The sequence below is a fragment of the Oncorhynchus tshawytscha genome, linkage group LG18, assembly GCF_018296145.1.
Source record: "Oncorhynchus tshawytscha isolate Ot180627B linkage group LG18, Otsh_v2.0, whole genome shotgun sequence".
Classification (NCBI taxonomy): domain Eukaryota; kingdom Metazoa; phylum Chordata; class Actinopteri; order Salmoniformes; family Salmonidae; genus Oncorhynchus; species Oncorhynchus tshawytscha.
Genome location: NC_056446.1, coordinates 11,694,872 through 11,721,012, shown reverse-complemented (window position 1 = coordinate 11,721,012; position 26,141 = coordinate 11,694,872). Strand labels below are relative to the sequence as shown.

The 26,141-nt window shown below is 42.4% G+C and overlaps 1 protein-coding gene across 1 annotated transcript in view; it reads left to right on the top strand.

Moving 5' to 3' along the window:
• Nucleotides 1-25,422, top strand: part of rngtt (RNA guanylyltransferase and 5'-phosphatase) — a 142,215-nt gene extending 116,793 nt beyond the window's left edge. Inside the window, exons 14-17 of the mRNA XM_024377821.2 lie at nt 13,098-13,198; nt 19,377-19,443; nt 22,714-22,837; nt 24,203-25,422. Of these exons, the coding sequence (XP_024233589.1) occupies nt 13,098-13,198; nt 19,377-19,443; nt 22,714-22,837; nt 24,203-24,369 (459 nt within the window). The 3' untranslated portion in view covers nt 24,370-25,422. The remainder of the gene's footprint in view (nt 1-13,097; nt 13,199-19,376; nt 19,444-22,713; nt 22,838-24,202) is intronic.
• Nucleotides 25,423-26,141: the final 719 nt, after the last annotated feature.

The window sequence follows — 26,141 nt, the reverse complement described above, 5'->3', positions numbered from 1 at the left end:
TGTAGGTTCTTATTAGGCATATCTGTGTTCCTTCTGTTCCTGCTGTTATCATTTGTGTCTACAATACACCACTCAAGTATGTCCTAAATCATGTTTGGCATGACAATTAGTGACAGAAGGAGTTGGCGTGATTGCGCAAACTGACTGGCACTCAGACTAGTGATAATGGCGATGGCTGTCGTTTTACTGGCTCCTAACCAACTGTGCTGTTTTGTTCGTTTTGTCACATTGTTTGTAACTCATTTTGTATATAATGTTGCTGCTACCATCTCTTATGACAGAAAAGTGCTTCTGGACATCAGAACAGCGATTACTCACCTCGAACTGGACAAAGATTTGTTATTTTAATTAGTCCGACGCGAAGGATATATACTGCTTTTTCTTAACCGTCGTCAGCGTGAAGAAAAGATGGAGGAAAAGGGGGAGTTGGGCTGGGGGCCCAGTAATAATTCACCAACAAGTAGGTAAACTACCACTTCCCTCTGTATTATTGGCCAACGTGCAATCATTGGAAAACAAACTTAATCTACTAGTAAGACTATCCTAACAACAGGACATTAAAAACAGTAATATTTTACGTTTCACCGAGACGTGGCTGAACAACGACACGGATCATATAGAGCTGGCTGGCTTCTCCGTGCATCGGCAGGGCTGAGCAGCTACTTCTGGTAAGTCGGGGGGGTCTATTTGTCAATCACTGCTGGTGCGCGATGTCTAATATTAAAGAAGTCTCGAGGTATTGCTCGTCTGAGGTCACACTAGACCACACTATCTACCAAGAGAGTTCTCATCTATATTATTTGTAGCCATCTATTTACCACCACAAACTGATGCTGGCACTAAGACCGCTCTCAACTAGCTGTATAAGGCCATAAGCAAACAAGAAAATGCTTGTCCAGAAGCGGCGCTCCTAGTGGCCGGAGCCTTTAACGCAGGCAAACTTAAATCCATTTTTCCTCATTTCTACTAGCATGTCATGTGCAACCAGAGGAAAAAAACTCCTTTACCACCTTTACTCCACACACAGAGACGCACACAAAGCCTCTCCCTCACCCTCCATTTGGCAAATCTGACCAGGATTTCTGCTTACAAGCGAAAACTAAAGCAGGAAGTACCAGTGACTCGCTCAATAAGGAAGTCGTCAGATGACGCGGATGCTATGCTACAGGACTGTTTTGCTAGCACAGACTGAAATATGTTCCGGGATTCATCCAATGGCATTGAGAAGTATACCACCTCAGTCACTGGCTTCATCAATAAGTGCATCGACAAAGTCATCCCCACAATAATGTACATTTCCCAACCAGAAGCCATGGATTTCAGGCAGCAACCGCACTGAGCTAAAGGCTAAAGCTGGATCTTACTAAGAGCGGGACACTAATCCGGGCTGCCCAGTGACGTGAGCCTACCAGACAAGATAAATGCCTTTTATGCTAGCTTCGAGGCAAGCAACACTGAAGCATGCATGAGAGCACCAGCTGTTCCGGACGACTGTGTAATCACGCTCTCTGTAGCCAATGTGAACAAGAACTTTAAACAGGTCAACATTCATAAAGCTGCGGGGCCAGACAGATTACGAGGAAGTGTACTCAATGTATGTGCGGACCAACTGGCAAGTGACTTCACTGACATTTTCAACCTCTCCCTGACAGTCTGTAATACTTACATGTTTCAAACAGACCACCATAGTCCCTGTGCCCAAGAAAGCAAAGGTAACCTGCCTAAATGATTTACCGCCCCGTAGCACTCACGTTGGTAGCCTTGAAGTGCTTTGAAAGGCTGGTCATGGCTCACAACAACACCATCATGCCGGAAACCCTAAACCCACACCAATTCGCACACCGCCCCAACAGATCCACAGATGATGCAATCTCAAACTCCAGTGGCTTATTTTTCAAATTGTCATGTTTTGTTTCTAAATGTTTGCACAAGACTGAAGGTTTCCCGCTTGTGAGTAATGGTTAATGTGATTGGATATTAGTTATTTGACTAGGTAACCTGTATTTGACATTGTGTTGTTATTTTGCTGAACACTAGATGGCTTAATTTTATTTTGGCAGTGGAACGAGGCTACTCGGGCGAGGAAAAGAAACTCACCCAAATGTAGTTTTTTTTTATTTTTAGAAAAGACAAGTGAATCACGGTTTAATTTGGCATACCCCCGACGGCATTGCGCGTATCCCCACCCCATTTTGGGAATACCTATAATGCATGAAATGGAGTTTGCAAAAGAAATGGCCACAGGAGTGATGCATATAATCATCATGATATCATTCTGACAGGTAGGCGTGGGCCATCTGGGCTACCATCTAGCAGAAGATGGTTAGGCCTATCGCATCGCTATATCATTCCCGTTCCTTAATTGTTTCAATCCTGTGACGTTTTACTTCATATTATGAGGCATGTCTTACCTTGCTTCAAAGTAGCCTATAGCCAAAATCCCACCATAGAAACATGGACGCAGTTATTTTTATAACGACTTCCTCATATTGGTTTTCTTTCCACGTTCTTTCATTGTCTAGCAGCCAAAGGCATTATCCTAATCATATTAACAACCCATGATAGTTGTTGCATCTTTAAATCCCCCCTCTTCCTAATGGATATTTCCATCTCTGTCCATGAAACCTCTTGCATGTGCGGTGCGCATTTTAGACCGGTGTTTTCCCGCAAATTGCATTTTTGAACATTCACACATAGGCCTACTGCCGTGTGTACATTGTTGCGCTTAAAATGTGGATAAATAATAGTTTATCAACATTTTAAGCTAAACATTCCAATCTGTTCTATCAGCCCTAGTAATTGATACAGCATATACCTCCCCTACACTACTTTGATGCGTATCAGTGGGGATTAAGAAGTGAGTTCACACAATTCCCACTGAAAAATAAGTGGGTATACAGCGTATACCTGCATATACCCTCCACTACACCACTGGGGTGTCGTGATTCAATTCCCAACCTGGACACATTCCATCATGGCCACCTAATCATCCCCCTCATTCCTAATTGGAATATCACTCTTCACCTCTCCACCTGATAGCTGATGTGTGGTGAGCATTCTGGCACAAAAAATAGTCGCCATGCGTCACTGAGGTAGGTGCTACACATTGATGGTGGATGAGGTGTGATTCCTCCTACTATGTAAAGTGCTTTGAGTACCTCAGTTGGTAGAAAAGCGCCATATAAATCCAATCACTTATTAGTTATTGTACACCAATAATAATGATCACGTCTTTCTATTATGCCTAGGAATATTTGGGAACAGATTTCGAAAAATTAATAACTTGGAGCTGAGTTCCTGTTTTTTTTTACAGTCTAATGTCCAATAATGAAAATTAGACAAACAATATATATATGTATGTATGGGGAACCCTTCCCTAAGCTTATATATGGTTGTAATTCTGCATTGCTGTAGCAAGGCTATATTACATCTCTCCAGAGCATTTTAGAGCTATATTTGTTACGTATGTATTATGCATGTGGTTGTGACTTGAGCTGCAGTCATACAGAACCTTACAGCCTAGCTGTTGCCACTTCATTCGTATTGATGTAGGCAAATGTTTTTGTAGAGTTGCAGCTGCATAGTGTTAAAGTGCTAAAGTCTGTCCTCGATTGCAGCGATGAGACAAGACTGTAACTACCAATTGGATATCATGAAATTGGGGAGAAAAGGGGGTTAACAAAACAACAAAAAAGTGCTAAAGTCTGGGGACAAATACACATTGTTAAAATTTGACTAAAGTTTTCTTGCTCGTCAAACATCTCATTCCAAAACCATGGGCATGAATATGGATTTGGTCCCCCTTTGCTGCTATTATAGCCTCCACTTTTCTGGGAAGGCTTTTCACTAGCTGTTGGAACATTTGCTGCAGGGACTTGCTTCCATTCAGCCACGAGTATTAGTGAAGTCGGGCATTGATGTTGGGCAATTAAGCCTGTCTCGCTATCGGCAATCCAATTCATACCAAAGGTGTTCGATGGAGTTGAGGTCAAGGCTCAAACTGTTGCCACAAAGTTGGAAGTACAGAATGGTCTAGAATGTCCTTGCATGCTATAGCATTAAGATTTCCCTTCACTGGAACTAAGATGCCTTACCCAAACCATGAAAAATAGACCCAGACCATTATTCCTCCTCCACCAACCTTTACAGTTGGCACTATGCATTGGGAGCAGGTTGCATTCTCCTGGCATCAGCCAAACCCAGATTTGTCAATTGGACTGCCAGATAGTGAAGCGTGATTCATCACTCCAAAGAACATGTTTCCAAAGTCCAATAGGGGTAAGCTTTACACCTCTCCAGCACACACTTGGCATTGCGCATGGTGATCTTAGGCGTGTGTGGCTGCTCGACCATGGAAACCCGTTCATGAAGCTCCCGACGAAGTTATTGTGCTGGCGTTGCTTCCAGAGGCAGTTTGGATCTCGGTAGTGAGGGTTTCACCGAGGACAGATGATTTTTACGAGCTTCAGCTCTCGCCAGTCCCGTTCTGTGAGCTTGTGTGGCTTACCATTTCGCAGCTGAGCCGTTGTTGCTCCTAGACATTTCCACTTCACAATAACAGCACAGTTGACCGAGGCAGCTCTAGCAGGGCAGACATTTGATGAACTGACTTATTGGTACAGTGGCCTCCTATGTCGGTGCCACACAAAAGTTATTGAGCTCTTCGGTAAGGCCATTCTACTGCCAATATTTGTCTATGGAGATTGCATGGCTGTGTGCTCAATTTTGTGCACCTGTCAACAATGGGTGTGGCTGAAAAGCCAAATCCACAAATTTTAAGGGGTGTCCATATACTTTTGTGTGTGTGTGTATATATATGTGTGTGTGTTTCCCTTTTTTTGTTCAGTTTGGTGAACTATGTGCCCTCCAACAGAATTGCAGAGCCTTTTATACTAGTGATCGGTTCTCATTTTTCTCCACTGACCACGGTACAGAGTTTTCAGACCGAGTAATTCACTTTGCTGAGACTTGTTTTGCGTTTGTACCTTAATCCTGTTTATCCACCGTACCACATAACTGCCTTTATTGAAGAATGTTCAGAAGAACATATGTTGGTGGGGTGGAAGTCCTTTAAGAGCACGGTGCCCTGTTTTTCATGCTCTCTGGCAGCTTCTGCTGAATGGCCATTGTGAAGGAAAGCGCTGGTTTGGGGAAGGCCTCCGCCTACGTGCAGCGCTAGATCAGGGACACAGGAAAAAGAGAAGGACACACTGTTCTCTGCTCTATTTTAATTCTCTTTGGACTGAATGAGACAGGCTTTCACTTAAGTGAACCAAAAATTGCAAAAAAGTTTGCCTCACTGAGCTCCTCTATCAATAAGCTTATTTAATTAAGGTAATGCCTGAATAGCTCAGCACACGTGTTGATGGGGGCTTGGCATTGGAGTGTGTGAGCTGGATAACATAGATCAATTGTCGTTTTAGTTCCAACTAAAACGAAGTTCAAGCTTCTACAAGTTTTTTTGTTGTTGTTATTCCTATGTAGAAGATGTGAAGAATATTTGCTGATCTGTTTGTGTGTAATGATGAGCAATCAGTTGACACAATTCTGAATTTGCGCATTCAGTTACTGATTAGTATCCGCCTATTAAAACACAGACTTTTAAAACTACTAAACCCTGCGTCTCGATGAGAAATTGAAAAACTGTATGGTTGAGAGGGACGAGGCAAATGGAATTGCAAATAAATCTGTCTGCACAGCCGATTGGCTGATTGAGAAATCGTGACTAAACAAAAATAAAGAGAAACTGTACTATGAATTAATTAATTATAATGGATGATAGTAAAATGCTTGTGAGTACCTTAAATGAAATTTTGGGCAAAAAGGCAATTCATATATATCCTTCATTGAATCAGATTTCTCATTTATCACAAAACCCTCTGATATTGACAGCTACTTGACTGACTTTTTCTTTGGCAAGATTAGCAAACTTACGTATTTCATTCCAACAACAAGCTCTGAACATTCATATCCATGCGTCTGACCAAATAATGATAGACAAGCATAGTAATTTTGAATTCTGTGAAGTGAGTGTGGAAGAGGTGATAAAATGAGTGTCCACCAATAATGACAAAGCCCCTGGTACTGACAACTTGGATGGAAAATGACTAAGGATGGTAGAGGACTATATTGCCACTCCTATTTGCCATCTGTTCAATCTAAGCCGACGGGAAAGTGTGTGAGATCAGGCCTGGTGGGAAGGAAAAGTAATTCCGCTGCCCAAGAATAGCAAAGCACCCTTTACTGATTCAAACAGCCGACCGATCAGCCTGCTACCGACCCTAAATTAACATTTTGGATTTTTTTTTAAATAGTTTGATATCGCAAAATTTCAGCATGCTTATATGGAATGATGTCTATGTATGCTGATGGCTTAACGTTATACAGTGCATTCGGAAAGTATTCAGACCCCTTGACTTTTTCCACATTTTGTTACGTTACAGCGTTATTCCAAAAAAAAAATCCCATCAACCTTCACACAATACCCCATAATGTCTAAGCAAAAACAGTTTAAAAAATGCACAAAAATAAACTTATTACATTTACATAAGTATTCAGACCCTTTACTTAGTACTTTGTTGAAGCATCTTTGGCAGCGATTACAACCTTGAGTATGACGCTACAAGCTTGGTACACCTGTATTTGGGTAGTTTCTCCCATTCTTCTCTGCAGATCCTCATCCTCTCAAGCTCTGTCGGGTTGGATGGGGAGTGTCGCTGCACAGCTATTTTCAGGTATCTCCAGAGTTGTTCGATTGGATTCAAGTCCGGAACCTGGCTGGGCCACTTGACATTCAGAGACTTATCCTGAAGCCAATCCTACGTTGTCTTGGCTGTGTGCTTATGGTTGTTGTCTTGTTGGACGGTGAACCTTCGCCCCCAGTCTGAGGTCCTGAGCGCTCTGGAGCAGGTTTTTATCAAGGATCTCGATGTACTTTGCTCCTTTTATCTTTCCCTCAATCCTGACTAGTCTCTCAGTCACTGCTGCTGAAAAACATCCCCACAGCATGATGCTGCCACCCATGCTTCACCGTAGTGATGGTGCCAGGTTTCCTCCAGACGTGACGCTTGACATTCAGGCCAAAGAGTTCAATCTTGGTTTCATCAGACCAGAGAATCTTGTTTCTCATGGTCTGAGAGTCTTTAGGTGCCTTTTGGCAATCTCCAAGTGGGCTGCATGTGCCTTTTACTGAGGAGTAGCTTCCGCCTGGCCACTCTACCATAAAGGCCTGAAGCCAGGCTTACCAACATTTTTTTACCAACATTTAATTTTTTTGTTCTTTCTCTGTTTCATAATTTTCCTTCAATTATAAAAAGGCTGAATGTATCTCACAGTAGAAAGCATCCGAGTGAACGAAACAGCGCCCCTCTGTCTCTATACAAGTTGGCAATTACCTGATTTAGAAATAATATGACATTGTTGTAGCCCATAGCATTGGATGCAAGGGAAGCCAGCGAACATTGATTTAAAAAATAAAAAAAAAAATTAAAAAATAAAAAGTGCTAATCTGAGCGAGCTCAACTGTGAATGGTCTTGGTGCACAACAAAAAAAGTGAGTTTCGTGTCACTCCTGTTAAATCGCATTGAGTGCATACGTCATTGACAACTTGAATTGTTGCATCTCGTTGTGGTGTTGTCCTCCGGTGGCTGGCTAGCTAGATATACAATTTGCACTTTCCAAAATTAGCCATGGATGGAGATAGGGATTTGGACTTGTGGTTTTACTTAATTCTCCATGCTGGCAAGTGGTGTACATCTTGGTGGGGCAAAAACAAAATAAATGTGGGATATTTGTCAGCAAAGACACAACACAACTCTAAACAATACATTAATTGCAGTATACCACTGCTCCTCCTGTCTATCAGCTGAGCCTTGTCTGGCAGTGACAGTTAATTCAGCCTCATTTACTGCCTTTAAAAAAAACATAGCTGATTTGGCTGACTTGCTTCAACAAATGTGGTTTCTACTGACAATTGAGATGTACAAAGTATGGCATGATGAGGGGACGACAAGTGGATAAGAGGCCATCCGTAATTTTGATTAAGACATTAATGAGCGAGCTAGGACGGACATGGTCAATATAACTATTTGTTCAGCACTTGAAATGTACAGCAACAGAATTCAGAACATGGGCCGTTCTTATTGTGTTCTCCTTGTACACCAAGTCAGAATCGTAGGATAAATAAAAGGGGCATATAATCAGACAATAAAAGCTCTTACAATATTCAATTATTACATTTCTCAAAAACAGGTTATAGGCTACATGTGCACCATGAAGTCAGAACAGGTGGCGAAATTCAGAGGTGAAAATAGACCAAATTATTAGGGTGAGGCACTAACAGCTTACTACACAACATACTTACTGTAGTATTACTTTCTTAGCGACAGTGTACATATCTCCCTGACATATTACATCATTCATGCAGGAGCATACATTACATTTTTGGACTCACCTTGTTGTGCTGTGCTCACTTGAACACGAAGGTGGCACAGAGGTCCTTCATGGGCAAATTTTGTCATCAAACTTTGTCATCAAAGTCTTATTGTGCTTTCAAGACAACTGGGAACTCTGCCCCACCTGCCCTGAATGACGGGTCACCACTGCTACTGGCCAATGATTTATTACTGCGATTCTGATCCAACCATTAATTCATACATTGTTGTGCCCCTGGCCTGAGAGAATGGAAGTTCAATATGTAGCTAGATGTAGAAGGCTAACGTTGCCCATAAATGGAAGTTAGGCTAGCGAGGAAACATTTTAGCCAGGTAGCCTAGGACAACAAAAAATAAGTGTGTACTATATATGACAGAGTGATAGACCGTTTCATCAACATGAAAGAGAGGAGGATGGCATTGGCGTTTCCCTACAAGTAGGGTGAGTCGACATGTTTTTCTACTTGCATACGCACACCGAAATCAGAACCATGGTAAGCCACATCATATTTAGCTTATGTTGATTGGACTGAATTGTTTTTGGTGTCTTAGTTGTCACTGTATTAGCATAAGCACAGGTAATTTGATGTTGGTATTTGATATTTTATTAGGATCCCCATTAGCTGTTGCAAAAGCAGCACCTTCTCTTCCTGGGGTCCCACACAAAACATGAAACATGACATAATACAGAACATCAATAGACAAGAACAGCTCAAGGGCAGAACTACATACCTTTTTTTTGTTTTAAAGGCACACGTAGCCTACATATCAATGCAAACACACAATATCTACTTCAAATAGGAATGTTGAAACAGTGCTGGAATAGTGGAGGAAGCTCCTGTTTTCTTTGTGACTTTTTAACTCTTTGTAACTCTCTGTGGTTCTAAGTCAATAGTTGTTTAGTGGTCCGAAAATGTCAAAAACATTAACTTGACCATGCTGTAGATCATGTAACTGTCTGTTAAATGCAGTATGCTTTGTGGCCTTCACCGAACAGAGGTTGCTATCTGGTTTTGTGGTAAAACAAAGGTGTGGTTGAAATTACTCTGCCCCGCTGTGTCCTCTTATTGTCTCGGCCTTTAGGGCTGTATATATCACGGTCGCAAGGCACATGAATTAACAGTTTCTAGAGCAAATAATGCAATTATCACAACACCCAGGTTGTAATATCCATTTTACCCATGCACCTCTACTGTAATGAGAGTCCTAAATATATAAAAAAAACTAAAAACCGTGCTTAACCCTAAAATAAATAAATATTGTGTTGAATAATGGGGCAATTGAGCAAGTTGAGGAGAGTGAACTGCTTGGTGTTACCCTAGATTGTAAACTGAAATGGTCAAAAAATATTGATGCAATGGTTACTAAGATTGGGAGAGGTCTATCTGTGATAAAGCGCTGCTCTGCTTCTTGACATCACAAACAACCAAACAAGTCCTACAAGCCCAGGTTTTATCACACCTGGACTACTGCCCAGTTATATGGTGAAGTGCTGCAAAGTAGGACATAAGCAAATTGCAGTTGTCCTTAAACAGAGCCTCACAGCTGGCCCTTAAATGTATCCTGAGGGCTAATATCAAGAGCTTGAGGAAAGATTGACTGCATCACTACTTGTCTATGCAAGAGGTATTAACGTGTTGAAAGCACCAAACAGTTCACTGTTCAAACAGCTAACACACAGTTCAGACACCGATACATATCCCAAAGGACATGTCACCAGGGGTCTCTTCACAGTCCATAAGTCCAGGACAGAGGGCTAGGAAACACACACTACTATATAGAGCCAGGACTAGGTCTCTTGGCAATCATGAAATTTTGTCCGCCGGTTATCGACGTGCAAAAGTCTGCCGGTCTCACGGTAATTGACTGTTAATTAACATAAACACTTTTAGCATCTCCAGGACTCTGCATACAAGCTGCTGATGCACGCCTTTGGAACATTACATTAAGGTATAATGAATACATTTTATATACACCATCACAATAAATCCTTTTTTTTTGTCAGGTCTAAAGAAACAATATCATATGAAGGAAATATATTTCAGAAGAACAGAATATGAGTTCTTTACCAACTGAGTGACATTATTATTATGGATCGTTTATCTGGCTATGCTCCATGCCATATGCTGTAGGCTTGTTCAATTAGCTGACAAAATTTGCCTGTAAGTCCCATGGCATTATTTTATATTATGATTTTTTAGTAAGAAGAATATAATTGAATTTAGCTGAATAAAATAGAAAGGATATTTTTTCCAATTCCGGTGAGCATATGAATGGCTATGTTGACGGCAAAAGTGATCATTTGAAACAGGTCCTATACGCTAGATTTAGAGGTATTTGTCAATTTGACTTGTGAGTGATACAAACCTTAGAATGTCTTTAGAAATAAAAACATATATGGGCTGCGACTATAGGCTATTGGCGATTTCAGAAAGTCGCAAAGAAAGCTTGTGCTCTGTCCCTTGCCTCAGGCTGCAGAGCTGTTCTCTCAAGTGATCATATGTTCACCCATCAGACTATACTTCATTTAATCTTGTCTTTGCAAAATTTCCTAAAACCTGATTCAGATTGAGGATATTTTTTTAATTTAACAATTTTAGAATAAGGCTGTAACGTAACAAAATGTGGGAAAAGTCAAGGGGTCTGAATACTTTCCAAATGCAATGTACGGGTGGTCCCGGGAATCGAACCCAGTACCCTGACGCTATGCACCATTCTTTACCAACTGAGTGACATTATTATTATGTATCGTTTTATTTATGATGTAGGCTATAGTAAATACTCTACTCTAGTTTAATACTGAGGAACTCAGTTTGTGCCATCAAACCCCTACAATTTATCCAGAACGCTGCAGCCTGCCTGAGGTTCAACCTTCCCAAGTTCTCCCATGTCACCCCTACCTCCTCACCCCCTTAATACTCGCGCTTGATTTTTTTTCCCTTACCAGCTTTGACCTTGCTGATAGCTACTTTGAGGAAACATTTATTTATTATGGCGAAATGGGATTTGTTTTGGTTTCTGTCTATATATTCCTATACTTCTCCTTTTAAATTCTTGTTGAAATCCTTGCGCCATCCTTTCCCATGGGGATTGGTTTCTTGGAATTCTCTACTGTACATTCTTCCAGGAAATGCTTTCCTTTCCACGTTCTCTCTGGAATAGTGAGAGTGGGTGGAAATGGAGATGGTGGCACTATGATGCCCATGTGATGCCTTCTTTGAGGAAATCCGTGGAGGGATAGTTCTGTTACCGGGCAATCTGACACTTACACCATTGACACATCTGTTCCTGCCCCGTCACACTGTATGGCTTTACATCCTGAATACCACATTCACACTCTTTACACTAGTTGCATATGAGTTAGATGAAATAAATCCCATGTACCGTATGTATATAAATCTATGTCATGCTAATTTCTATGACAACATGTAGCCTAATCATCAGGACAGAATATATGGCTACTCGTTGTAGACCTCGTCGTAAGACCTAAAAGCAACGTTGAATTTGTACTTCCATTTGCAGCTTTTAATTGGATTCTCCAGAAATTAATTTCTGATTAGTTATGAATTCATGTAGGCTACTCCCGCCCTTTCAATATCTATCTATAAATTGCTCTTGACAAGCCTTCTCTTTTTTAACTACAATATGAGCATCCTATTTTAGACCTGCCATGGAAGCTTAATTATTATCCATTATGTATAACCTGACTACCTTACTACTCATTTTTAAGACAGGATTTTTACCCTAAATTGGAAGTGGAACAAAGTCGATGTTCAAGGTTTTGAGCCATTCCCTGAACAATATGTAATTTTCAGCTCTCCAAATCGATTACGAATGGAGCTTACCTTCAGACATATTGGCTGCCTTTTGAAAAACGTGGTGATTTTCTGAAGGGAGCCGTGTAAAATACTTGGATTTTCAGTCAATTTCTCTTAAGAGTGTGAAGGTACATACTGTACCTCATGTTATTCTGCCTTTTTAGTAATTTGTTCATGGATCAAGAAATCATTGAGATGAGATTGTACTTTATTAATCCCCAAGGTGACATTAGGATGAAAAAAGCTTGCTAATGTTTGAGCGTGCCCCAGCACTGAGTGTACAAAATATTATTCCTAATATTGAGTTGCACCCCCTTTTTACCCACAGCCTGGTCATTACACAGGTGCACCTTGTGCTGGGGGGCAATAAAAGCCCACTGAAATTTTGTCCCACAGTGCTACTGAGTATTTCTGCCCAGTCATGTGAAATCCATAGATAAGGGCCTAATGAATTTATTTCAATTGACTGATTTTGTTTTTCTTCTTCTATGAACTGTAACTCAGTAAAATCTTTGAGATTGTTGCGTTTACATTTTTGTTCAGTAATAAAAGCAATCCAAAACATAGAACTCAGACAACAAATAAAAGCTAAATACAGGTGATGTTCTGAGTGCATGCCAGTGTGCTGTGTGTTTGGAATGAATGATCTGACATGTAGCTTCCTCCTTTGTGCGGGTGTAGGGCGGGGGTATACTATTAAATCTGACTGTCTACTATTGTTTGTTTCCTCCTGTGGTCCTATGTGTATTATGCGTGAAATGTGTGCGCTGTAGTAAGCTTTTCCGTTTGTATGACAATGAATGCCAATCGGATCTAATATCGGTCTCTCTCTTTGTGTGTCTGCAGAAATACAAAGCTGGGCGATGTGATGACATCCTCAAGTGGAAGCCGCCCAGCCTCAACTCTGTAGACTTCCGCCTCAAGATCACTAAAGTCGGAGGAGAAGGGTGAGTCACTGTTGCTAGGGAAACGCTCTGGCTGCGTGATGATTCCACTGCAAGAACAAACCCCCATCTCTTAGACACATACGTGTAGTTTGAGACATCAAACCTAACCACGTACTATAGTAGTAGTGAGTGAGTGTCCGCTAATCGCTTTGAACCATGTTTTGTTACTTTTAGACATTTCTGTTTTGTTTTTGTTTGTATCATTCTTATTATATAAGATGTTTTTTTTCTGTATGAGCTATACCTTGAATCACCCACAACTACTGACATTATGTTCTGCCACGGGCCCTTATTGAATTCAACTGTAATATCTGTCCAAGACACATTGGTATTTTGTTGCCACTTCCGATAATGAAGACGGAATAGAAGTCAGCAGGCTTTGCCATTGCCTGAACTGCAGACTTCCATTCCTTTCATTGTACATATGAAAGTCCACAAATGAATCGGATGTTTTCCTACTGATAGGCAATTTCCATCGAGCTCTCTTTCACTTTCTCCACCTGTATTAGGTTAGAACGCCATATTTATCACCAACAGATTCTAATCTCATCTTGCCAGCCTGCTCCTGAAATGGTGGGAGTTTTTTCCAGAAAATACCTTTGATTAAATTGACCCATTATTCTCAGTTCCTCTGTACCTACTACCTACCCCAGGCACTGCTGTGCTGTACTGTACTTTACTGGGCTGTAAAATGTTTCCTATAGGTCCACAGCTAATACATCAAACATGCTAAATAAATCATGTTGGGAGTATATTTGAGAAAATGCCTGCTTGCTACCTCATTCCCTCAGCACCTTCCCAGGTACTGCTATGCTCGTCCGTGAGATGAGGTTTCTTAGTTGGCACTAAGTAAGACTCACTGCAGTGCGCACAGCCATTCAGGTTTTTTAAAAGTTTTTTTTAAGGAGATCAGAATTCCAACCACCTTATTTATTTATTTTCCAAAGTATGGTAGGAAAATCAGAGAGGGAGATGAACACAGAGGGGGATAGACGGGAAAGTGTCCGAGACAGGGCTCAAACACTGTCGCGAGTGGGGCATACAGTCAGTTTCTTTCTACATATTTGGACAGATGGATATGTAATGTAATCTTCACTTCAACACTATTGACAGATAAAGGTAACCTAATTTAACAAATTGCACTGAAAGATTATACTTCGCAATCATTTATTAATCAAAAATCAACAGAAAAGCAATTCCATTGTGCGGATAAATGAAGTACCCCCCTAGCTTCAATAGCTGGTGTTGCCCCGTTTGGCTGAAATAACTTAATGTAGCCATTTCTTATCACTGTTGATCAGTCTCTTACATCAACTGGGAGGAATTTTTGTCTACTCTTCTTTACAGTACTGCTAGAACTGTGTCAGGTACTGCTAGAACCGTGAGGGCCTTCTTGCATGCACGGCCCGCTTCAATTCCCCTCCCCCACCCCACAGCATTTCGATAGGATTATTTTTTGGAGCCATTCTCTTGTAGCTTGGCTTTTGTGTTTTGGATCGTTGTCCTGTTGCAAGATCCATGTTTGGTTCAGCTTCAGCTCTTTTGACAGATGGCCTCACATTCTCCTCAAGAATTCTCTGGTACAATATGGAATTCATGGTTGACTCAATGATGGCAAGTTGGCCAGGCCCTCAGGCAGCAAAGCAGCCCCAAACCATGATGTCACCGCCTCCATGCTTTACGGTTGGTGTGAGGTTCTTCTGTTCAAAGGCAGTTTTTTGTTTTTGCCAAACATGGCGTCTGGCATTGCGGCCAAACAACTCGACCTTTGACTCATCTGTCCAGAGAACATTGTTCCAGTAGATTTGGTCTTTACCCAGGTGTTGTCTGGCAAACGTTAGTCGTGTCTTGATATAATTTTTTGAAAGCAGAGGCTTATTCCTTCCTGCCCTCCCAGGTAGGCCACCTTTGTGCAGTCTCTTTCTGACAGTTGACTCATGCACTCTGACATTGACTGTGGCAAGAGAGGCCTGTAGATCCCTTGATGTTACTTCTATGAGCATCTTTCGGTGAGCTTTTGGGCTAAATTTGGTGGAACAACCTGTCCTAGGTATATTGCCAGTGGTCTGGAATTTCCTCCATTTGTAGATGATCCGTCGAACAGTGGAATTATGTTATTTTAATAGCTTGGAAATGTATTTGTAACCCCTCTTAGACGCATGGGCATCAATAATCTGGGATAGTATGTTGGCATGACCAAACCAGACCAAGTTTCTAATCTTTATGGAAGGCTAGAACTTCGCAAGTTACTCTCTAATGATTTTAGAATCATTTGCACCTGTTTTGGTGCACCTGATTCTAATTTTTGCGATTTTATGTGATGGTAAAGCTCGGGGTGTACTAACTTTTTCTGCAAAAGTATATTGCGTTTTTGTTTATTTTAATTACTTAACATGATCTAAGTTTACTTTTTTGTGTGATTCTTTCCAGGGTGTGTACTTACTTTTTCACATGACTGTATTTGTCAGGAGCTAAGACCGTTACAACGAACTCTGGCACACCAATGATTTTATTTCAGCTCATGAAACATGAGACTAACACTGTACATGTTGCGTTTTATATTTTTGTTCAGTGTAGTTCTGATAGTGCTGTTAGCTGGCAGATTAGCGCTCCTCTGCTTCTCCTCAGAGCCCACTAGTGGTGCAGGTCATTAAGTATGTCTTTGTCTCAGTTAGAGAAGACAGAGAAGGAACAAGTGCTTGTTTATCTGCCCACTCCATCCCTCAGCGTGTCTCTGCTCTCTGTGCTACAGAGAAGAAGCAGCTCACAGTCTCACGACTTTCATCACCTCAACTGAAAAACAGGAGGAGAAGCCGTGAGAAAAGGATGTTTTGGTGGAGGGAGGAAAGGAGGATAGAGAGAGGGAGCAGGAAGAAGAGGGAGCGTGAGAGAGAGAAGAAGACAGTTAGCGAAAGAGACAGCAAGTAATTAAAGGAGTTTTACCATGTGGGGCATGGAAGAAGTAGTGCTTTGGATTCTGACATGGCAACTTGATTTATGGATTAATCGAGTTCGGTTTCTCTCTGAAGAGGTTACCTCTAATTGGGCCAATAAAACATTTTCAGCATGCGTCATTGTAAATTCAACCAATCGGGGTGAGACCTGACTGCAGGCAGCCCCTGTTAAAGCGATATGTGGATATGAATCACGGCAGCCCAGGTGGACTGGACAGGGCCACTCCACAGGGTGCCAGCCAGACGTATTTGATACTGCACCCCATTACAGTGGATTACCTGCTGAATGCTCACAGCTGAATATCAGAAGTCGCAATTAATAAATGTAGGGAGAGATGTAGGGAGAGAATGCAAACCAGAATAACATTCCATTAAAAACACTGTGTGAATATGAATTACCAAAGCTGAGGCAGAGTGGACATGCTCCACGGGGGCCAGCCATGTCTGGGCCTGTTCTGACTCTGCCTGGCCTCTGTCATATGGGACACTGGTGTTGTTACACCAACTGACAGGTCTGGGCGGAGTTACAGCCACACACTTGCAATAGAACTCGCCAGCTTGTAGTCCTAAAAACTGGAAATGTGTTACCTCTGGTTCGTTCAGCCATTCCTAGGGGAATATTCATGGGGAAAGAATCGGGTTTTTGGATAAATACCAAAAATAAGGTCTGGGGTTAGTTAACGGGCTTAGCCTACAGGGTCTGTAGTGACGCCTCTAGCGCTGAGATGCAGTGTCTTAGACCGCTGTGCCACTCGGGAGCCCAATTAGCTAACATTAGCACATGAAGATTATCTCATAGAACAAAACATAGAAACTAAGCCTGTGTTTACCACAGACCTTATTTTTAGCATTTTTCCAAAACCCCTAAAAATCTCAACTTCCCCCATAGGCTTTGGCCAATGAGGCATGGCGGGGTTAGTGCCTACAAAAAAACGCTGTTACTATTGCTCTCTATTAACAGGTCTGTTGTCCTTGGAAAAAGCTTAGCTCAAAACTTCCCACCTCAGTACAGTATATGCATACCAAATGTTCCACCTCGGTAAGCAAAAGGTGAGTAATCTGTGTCCACTTTTATCAGCTGCTGAACAGGACTCCGGGGAGAGTAGGCTTGATGGCCCTGCAGGAAAGCAGCTTACAGCAGGCAGGCAGGGGTTAGAGGCTTTAGTTTATGTACCCCCCTCCCAGCCAGCTGCAGTGGCAAGAGACTGAGGCTGAGTCTTAAATGGCACCCTTTTCCCTGTCTAGTGCACTACTTTTATGCCCTGGTCAAAAGTAGTCCACTATGTAGGGGAAATACGGTAGCATTTGGGATGCTGCCAGAGATCCATCTGGTTCCATCCTTCAGCATCTAGAAGGAGATCTGTCAGGACAATACATGTTCCTTTGGGACTGTATTCTCTCTGTGAAATGACTGTTGTGCATGTCGAACAAGTTATCTGAAATGCACTTGTGGCCCACAGCCCTTGCCGGCAGCTCAGCCCCAGTCCATTTGAAGCTTGTTGGACGCAGGCCGTTTCAATACACTGGAGCTGTATCGTTGACTGTGGCTCTCTGTGATTTGGGGATTCAAACGTAAGTCCTGTTCCCAAATGTGTTTGATTCAATTTGGGTAAGGTAGGCTATAAATGCACGTTATCACCTTTACTCAGTGGATTTTAGGTCGTTTGTACCTCAATTGAGCAATCGTCAAACGTGAAACACTAAGTAACACGGAGTAACCTATTCAGATTGCAGCGGGACATCAACTTAGCATCTCACGTAAAGATCCAGAAATTGAAATGACAGAGGCCACAGGCAGACTGTCATTTCACAGTATCAGCCTTAATGACTGTGATACATTCGGTTATTTTCGGAGCACCATGTGAATAGAATTGTACATTTTGTCATGGTTTACTTTTTTGTCAGTGACGAGGGCTTGGTGAATACACAGCCATGCAGTTTAGGAGAGCAAAGTATGCTATTTTAGGAAAGTTGGACGTCGGACAGAGGTTGGGTAAAGAAGCGTGCGAGAGACCCTTGGCGGGCGCGTGTGGCGTGATAGGTTATGTTGTGAACTCTCAGGGTTGCTCTCCAGTTGTTTCCATCAGTTCATGGAAGGCCGGAGGGTTCAATGGCAGTGTTGACGGCTGCTTCCTGCCTGCCCTCTCTTCACCACTGTCATTACAAAGGAAAAGGGAGTGGAGAGGCAGGCCCCTCCCCTTCCCCTTAACCCAAATCCATGTATACCCAATAGGTGGTCTCCAACAGGATGACCCAACATGGTGGGTGAGATTAAATCCACCCACTGTGGTTTGAACATCAGTTCCGCTAGCCCCCTCTTTTCCGCCGGTGCGTCTCACTGGTTAAGTGATGCTGTCGGGACAACCAGGAGCAGGAAGCCAGTGACAGTATCGTCAGAGACCGTGTTTAGGTCTGGTGGGGGGAGGGTTTGTGTGCGTATCAACTGCAGACGATGGCTGCCCATGGTTATCCCGAAATAACCATGGGCTGGGGGGAAGAGATGAGTGTTTCATTAAGGCCAGCTGTGGGGTGTGCTCCCTGGGATGAGACCCGAAAAGCACATGGTTACAGGAACAGGGGGGCCAGCGAACCACTTGTTTGGGGCCTCACACACACACACACACACACAAACCCCTGATAAAGCCACATTACGGTTGATTAACTGCTGAGCGCTCACAGCTGGTGATCAGAAATCATAATTAAAATAGCTGACGTAGAGCCAGACGGATGATGTATGGAGAGGAGGTAAAACCGTTATAACATTCCAGGTAGAAGGTGCTCAGTTTGATGCCTGTGGGTTTTGGGCATAGCTATAATTGCCCCCTAGATGTGGCATCGTCATCGTCGTGTGTTTGCACTCAGTACCCTACATGTTGAACCTCCAGATGCTCTGAGAAAAAGGCTACATTCCAAACATCTTTCCTTCCTCCCAATGTCTATACTTGTTCCCTTCACTGATTTGAAAGGAAATGACTGGTATAAGAATGAGTGCACACTTCAGTACAAAGCCGATATTATTGCGACGCACCCAGAGATGGGAGGTGTGATGGTGGATGTTGGCAGCATATCATTCTGTTACTAGCTGGTAATCAGCGGTGTGCAGTAGTAGGCTAACTCTGTTGTCTCTCTCTAACGAGCAGAGCGGAGGGTGCTGTGTTGCGTTTGACGCTCAGGGTGACCTCAGGGAGTCTTGGGGTGTTAATGAAGATGTTTTGTCTTTGCAGGTTGCTTCCCCAGACTGTTGGATTGCTCTACGTCGGCAGCCATGACATGCCCTTTGCACAGATGAAGGTGAGACAAGAAGCTGGATGTGTCAATGTGTACATCACCTGCCCAGATAGTGATCAATTTTCCAGGGGAGGGACAGTGTAATGCATCTCAGTCTCATTGTATTATACTTATGTGGGTTAATGGCAGTGCTTAATTTTATCCGGATCCACCTCTCAGTTTTGGACTATTTCGTACCGGTAGCTCTCCTGGCATGAAAAAATATATTGCAATGTAAAACTTCCAATAAAAGCGATCAGTGTAAATTCGAGTTGCATCTTTTCTAATTCTCCTGCCCCCTAAAAAAAACGTTCATGTGAAAACATGCTTGATATTCTAAAAATGGATTTGTGTTGGGCCGGCCCGGGTTAATGGTTTGCGCAACATTGTAGCCCAGAGACAGACCAACGCATGGCGGTCAATGTGGTATGAGAGAGAAGCACGCCTGAATCTCTCACAACTAGATTCACTGAAAATAAATAATTCTGAATACTACACCAGGAGTAGACTTATAATTTAGCCACAGAGGATCAATAGCTTATTTTATTTTTTTAAATGGTGTGTAGCCCAATCACGAGACATGGCCTACAGTCCGGACGGAACGTGCGCAAGTCTGTCTGTGAACAGCATGCAGCCAAAACAGTCCTTTCGCAAATATTTCAAATACAATCACAGGAGAACACAGGTTGGAAAGAAAATGGCTCCTGCTGAAAAGAGAAGACTAATCTACCTGTAGGCTACCAAAAATGTGTTATCTTCCAAATAGGCCTATTGAGCGAACAGCACTGTTTTACAAAGTAAAATAAGAGAGCTAAGCTTTTGGCACAAACGCATCTGCCATCACAGGTGAGTGAGCGGCGCGTCATTGGGTGAGTCAGTGAAATTGGAAAGCTGTTTTTAGGGCTATAATTTCCTCCTCATATCGTGCAATATGTCTGTCTTCACACACCTAGGCCTAGGCAATTATTGGTGGATTCAAGACATGGTTGTTTTTATTGATCTCAGATATTCTTAGTTTGTCAGTAGTCTGGCATTTTGATCATTTGTGCAGCGTTAAAAAAAGATTCAGTCATGTAAAATGATGTCGAATTGCATGAAATGCGTTTATAAAAGGCCACATTTTTCCCGGACCCAAAGCTACAAAAAAACGTTCCCCCATGTTTGAAACTTCTGCAAGCACCTTTACTCTACTGCTCTATGCCACTGCGCAAAATTGATGATACTGCATGCAATGCTTTATTAAAAAGGGGATTTTTATTTTTTTAATGAGTTCCGGTATCTCAGCTCAGAGCCCCCCAGGTCCCCCCACCCCCCTCTCTCCCTCACTTTTTTTTATCCGGCAACTCCCGATTTCCAAATTAAGCACTAGTTAATGGGACACATTTTATGTATGCCTGTTTGCCTCTAGATTGTTTTGGTAATTTCAGACTCAATTCTTTAGTAATTTTAGGAAGAATAATTTACATAAAAGATCTTGATTTGATATGCTTGTTAGGAGTTCTATTTTTGTTCCGTATAGAAGCAACTTCTTATGATTTGCCCGTTTTGTCTTCTTTTAAGGCCCTGGATATTTTCCAAGTGGATAATTGACTGCTTTAATGCAGACAGAAATCAATATACCCTTCAATCTCTCTCCAAAACGAAACCAATTTGCATCTGTTAATAGTTTTGCTTGGAAACTACAGCATTTCCTCTGGTAGCCAGACATTGATCTCACTTAATGGCACAGTGCGAGACTGTTAACACTCTTCCCATTTAAAAGGTGGCTGTGTAGAGGCGTTAAGGCACGGCTGTTGTTCTTAACGGAGTCATGTTGTTTATGAGTCAATCAGTCACAGCTGTGACACTATGATGAAGCACAATATCATTTTTTCCCCCCGTAGCGGAGTTGCTGGTCCTAAACTCGCCATGATTGGAAGAGTGGGGCATGGAGAACAGATTGACATAGTTATTATATAGTCCAGTTGAAAACCCAGAATAATAGATTGGGGTGGTAGTGAGTTTTCCTTTGCACGGAGTCTCCTGCTAGATGGCTGCAGGAGTGAGACCATAATGAAGTGGATTTGGACGGATTAAACACCAAGCGGTGGGGAGACAAGGCAGCCAGCATTTCACACACAACTAGGATGGGATCCCAGCAAACAGGACAGACTCCACTCCCTGCCTGACAAACTTGCCTCCTGCATTGTTATTTGGCAGCTCGCCCCGCTTGCCTTTGTGTAACACATTTCTTCGCCCGTTCTATCACTCCTCCTGAGTTTAGTCTCTCAGCTATTCTTAGGAAGGTCTGGGGGAAAAATGTGTTTGGTTTGGAAATGGAACCTAATCGACAGATCACGACAGCTAAATGTGTGCGTGTTCTCATTTTAATAACGGCGTACTGCGACTTGGCTCTGAGACACTAGTGATACGGCTAGTGTGAGAGAACGTGTACTCCCTGAGTCTTAAAATGTGTGATTTTTGGTTGATCCCACTTTTTTTTTTTCAAGGTCATGCTCTCTGTGGTGTGATGTACACCTGAGCATGTCCCCTCTGTCTCGTTCAAACAAACCCACTCTCAACACCCTTTTTTTTTCTCCACACACACACACACACACACACACACACACACACACACAGCTACCTCCCTTCCCTGTTGAGTACCCAGATGCCATTCTCTCCAAGAGCAATCGGGCTCTTACTTAGGGCTTGGTCTTGCCAGTCAAGGTGTTGTGCTCCTGGCAGGGCTGCCCACTCCCTGGCGTCTGCTGCCCCTTCATCTGCTCAGGGGCAGCTTGGCAGCAGGCCCACACCAGTCATCTGAGCCCCACCCAGCTTGGCCCTAGAAGTGTGATCTCTGCCCCACTCTCCGTAGCTTCTTAAACACCACCTCACCCATGTAGATGGATATTAAATCATTGAACAGTCAATATCAGTGGAACATAAGACCAAAGCGATGAGAGCTTCGTACTGAAGTTTGGCTCATCCTATATCACCTTTGACTTTGCATTAGTAGAAGGTGCCTGTTTGATTTGCTGTTAAGGAATCCAGCTACTAAATAGCACAAATGGTAGTTTTTGAAAACAGAATCTAGGTAATCAAGCTCATGACAAATGGGCAACAGATGACACAAATACTGGTCCTGATATGCAGTGTTCAATTGTACATACAGTGTACACACTGTCAAACTGTTACTGCTGTATAATGTAAGTCCCAATATTGTGACCGGAGGACCAGAATTATTGTAGTCAATAATATACTATAAATGTTGACCTTCTAAACCAACCACCTTGACTCTCCTCTCTCCTTCTATAGGCCTCCAAGGAGCTGAAGCAGTACGACAACAAGATCATCGAGTGCTCCTTTAACAACAACACCTGGGTGTTCATGAGACAGAGGGTAGACAAGAGCTTCCCCAACTCTTACGACACAGCCATGGGTGAGTGAGCAGGGTGTTCCCAAAAATGTTTGCCATACAAAATCAATGCTATTTGGCTGCCAGCTGGTGTTTATTGGACACACTGGGTGAGAGCATGCCTGCCTGTCCTACCTGGCTGCCTGACTGACTCCCTGGCTAGCCCTGGAGCAATCTGTATTAATATCTGCAGCCTCTTTATCTCTGTCTACAATAAGAAAATTACTGGGCCTATTAGATTAATGGCTTAGTTCATCTATATTTCAAACACACATCCTGTCTTACTTTCGTGTGTGTGTGTGTGTGTGTGTGTGTGTGTGTGTGTGTGTGTGTGTGTGTGTTGGTTGGTTCTTCTATCCTCATGAAGACCTGAAGACCCCACGAGTATAGTAAAACAAGAAAAAATGTCCCACATCCCCATGAGAACAAAGGCTATTTTAATCTTAGGGTTTATGGTTACAATTAGGGTAACAGTTAGGGTAACGGGTTAGTGTTTAGGGTTATGGAAAATATTATTTTGAATGGAAATCAATTTTAGGTCCCTACGAGAATAGAAGAACTGTGTATGTGTGTGTGCGCCCAAGAGAAAAGAGATTACACTTGCATGTAAGGAGAGCAACTTATTCTCTTTGTGTATGATGTTCATTATTCTGTTTTTCTTTTATTGTAGCAATGTCCACTGATGGTATACCATACTCTTTCCTTTTGCCTTCTCGGTTTCCCAACTGTTTGTCGAATGCTTGAATTCTGCCAGCCTTCTAGCTACAAATGTCAAGGGAGCCAAAACATATAAAACATATATTTTGAAGTTCCTGAAACTCCCTCAAAGGAATCTGAGTATTTTTGGAAGGTTACCGTGTATTAGAGTTGCTGTAATATCGGTTAACCCAGAACTGAAGTCCTGCGTACTTGGTCAGTTTCTCGATTTCATTTGTTGCCCAAACGTGTTAAGAGAAGAGGTAGAACCAGAACGAAGAGCTCCACCCTCTCTCTTTGCAAGTCTATGGACAAAATGCCCCCCGTCCCCTTTCTGAAATTTGAAAGATCCTAAGACGTGCGAAATCGTGATTTGTCCAAATAACCAGTGACAAAAAAAAAAAAAAACGGAACTAATGTTGCTCGGTTTCTCAAGCATCCAGTTGTATCATGAAAGATCTATGGTACCATTCATGTTTATGTGGTCTGTCCACAAGAGATTAGAGTTGCTGCAGTACAATTGTGCCCTGGGGTAGGGCACAAAAGGAAAAGGTTTAAAACTACCTGGACTTTTGGTATTTTTTTTCTGTGTAGCTGCAGAAACGGCCTGATTTCGAGGTGGACCAAGCCCAGGAAGAGTCCATCATCATGTCTGAGCTAACTTCCTGTCTGTGTCTCTCTCTTCTCTTCCAGCTGTGTGTAACAGCATCAAGTATCCTGTCACGAAAGAAAACCTCTATGAGTTTCTGGACCGCTGTGCCCTGGGAGCCCAAGGACAGAACCGGAAACGCCCCTCTGACCCAGACACGGAGCTCATGCCCCCTCCTGCTCCAAAGAGACCCAACCGGGCTGCACCGTAGAGCACCACACAGCGGGAGTGGGCTGGGCCAGTGTAGAAATATGTGTATGTGGCTTGCAGAGGAAGGTCCTTCATGGCTACAGCCCCCCCCGCCCTCGTCCCGTCACCGTCCCCCAGTGACACAGACATTTGGAAAGCCCCTCTTATCTCTGACCATTTGTTTGTCGGCCTCGAAAAGGCTTTCTTAATTAAAGACTTTAAAAAGATCTGATTGAATTGCTTAGAGATCCCCTTAGGTATCCCCATGTAGCACCCCTTCTCACTGTAATTGCTATGGTACTTTAAAAGGATTTAAAAAAAACATAATGTTGAATTTTGATTTTATTTTTTTATTTCCCTTTTCTTAAGGATCTCCCAACTAATCTATTGGTCAACAACAGACGAATTGGTATTATGACTACAGCAGCACCTGACTATGCAGATCTTGTAAATGTTTTGTCTAGCTATTTGTATTTGGGAGGGTGGTAATCAGATGGGAAACAAACAATCATCTGATGCCTCCTCTCCATCTCCCAACAATGACGTGAAGGAACTCACAAGCACATATTTCAATGTATTGTTTTAGTAGCAAGAGACGGCTATTCCTCTGACATATTCTGACACATTTAGTAGTTGACAACATTAGTAACCATGACAGGCTTTATCCTCAGTGGGTGTGTAACAAACGCACCCTGCCTCCACGTTGCGTTACCATGTCGTCAGACCCCAGAATAAACTCGGCAACCGCTTGGGAAATGTGATGATAGAAGCACGCCGCTCCTCCTGTGTTTTTCCATTTGTATTTTTCTTCTCTCATGTGTGTAGGACAATATTTCAACCCTTGACCCCAACCCCTGCTTTTGTAACAGCTCCTCCCCTTAAGGACTGCCCTGGTTCATAACAGAATATGACTGGTTTACTGCATTTGTTGTTTGGTTTTGATCCATTAAAGCAATACATGTGAAAAGGGAACATATTTTCATCAGAACTTGTTCATACTCACTTATTTCCTGCTGATTACAGACGACTGATTCCATGTTGCTCGATCTTAAAATGAAATACCATTTGAGGAATATTCCTTTGTGTTTCTGTCTCTCTGTGTGACTGCATGTGTATGATGTTTTGCGTATTTCTGGTCTATTTGGTTGTATTGTTGTCTGCCTAGTGTGTGTGCGTGTGCGTCTGTCTTTCTGAATGTTTCTGTCTGTTTGTGCCCTTCTTGCAGCAGGGGAACAGACAGAGGGGGGTAGATGAGTTGTACTGCCAAGGCACTTTCCCCTCTTGCAACACATGAAAGCTGCTCAATCCTCATCAAAGCCACACTACCTTTTGTCTTGTATTCGACTGCCTCAGAGATGTAGTCATTCACATACAGCTGGAGGCCCACACATGCACATAAATAATCATTAAGAGGCTTGATTTGGAGGTGATTGTGCCATGGACTATAGACTGAGAAAGAAACCAATCAAGTTGCATTTGTCACATGCTTCGTAAACAACAGGTGTAGACTAACAGTGAAATGCTTACTTACCAACAATGTACAATGTTTTGTTTTTTATGAAATAGTGGCACAAGGAATAAATACATGAATAACGAGTAAAAATAAGAGAAAGGCCTGTAATTTTCATCATAGGTACACTTCAACTATGACAGACAAAATGAGAAGAAAAAAATCCAGAAAATCACATTGTAGGATTTTTTTATGAATTTATTTGCAAATTATGGTGGAAAATAAGTATTTGGTCACCTACAAACAAGCAAGATTTCTGGCTCTCACAGACCTGTAACTTATTC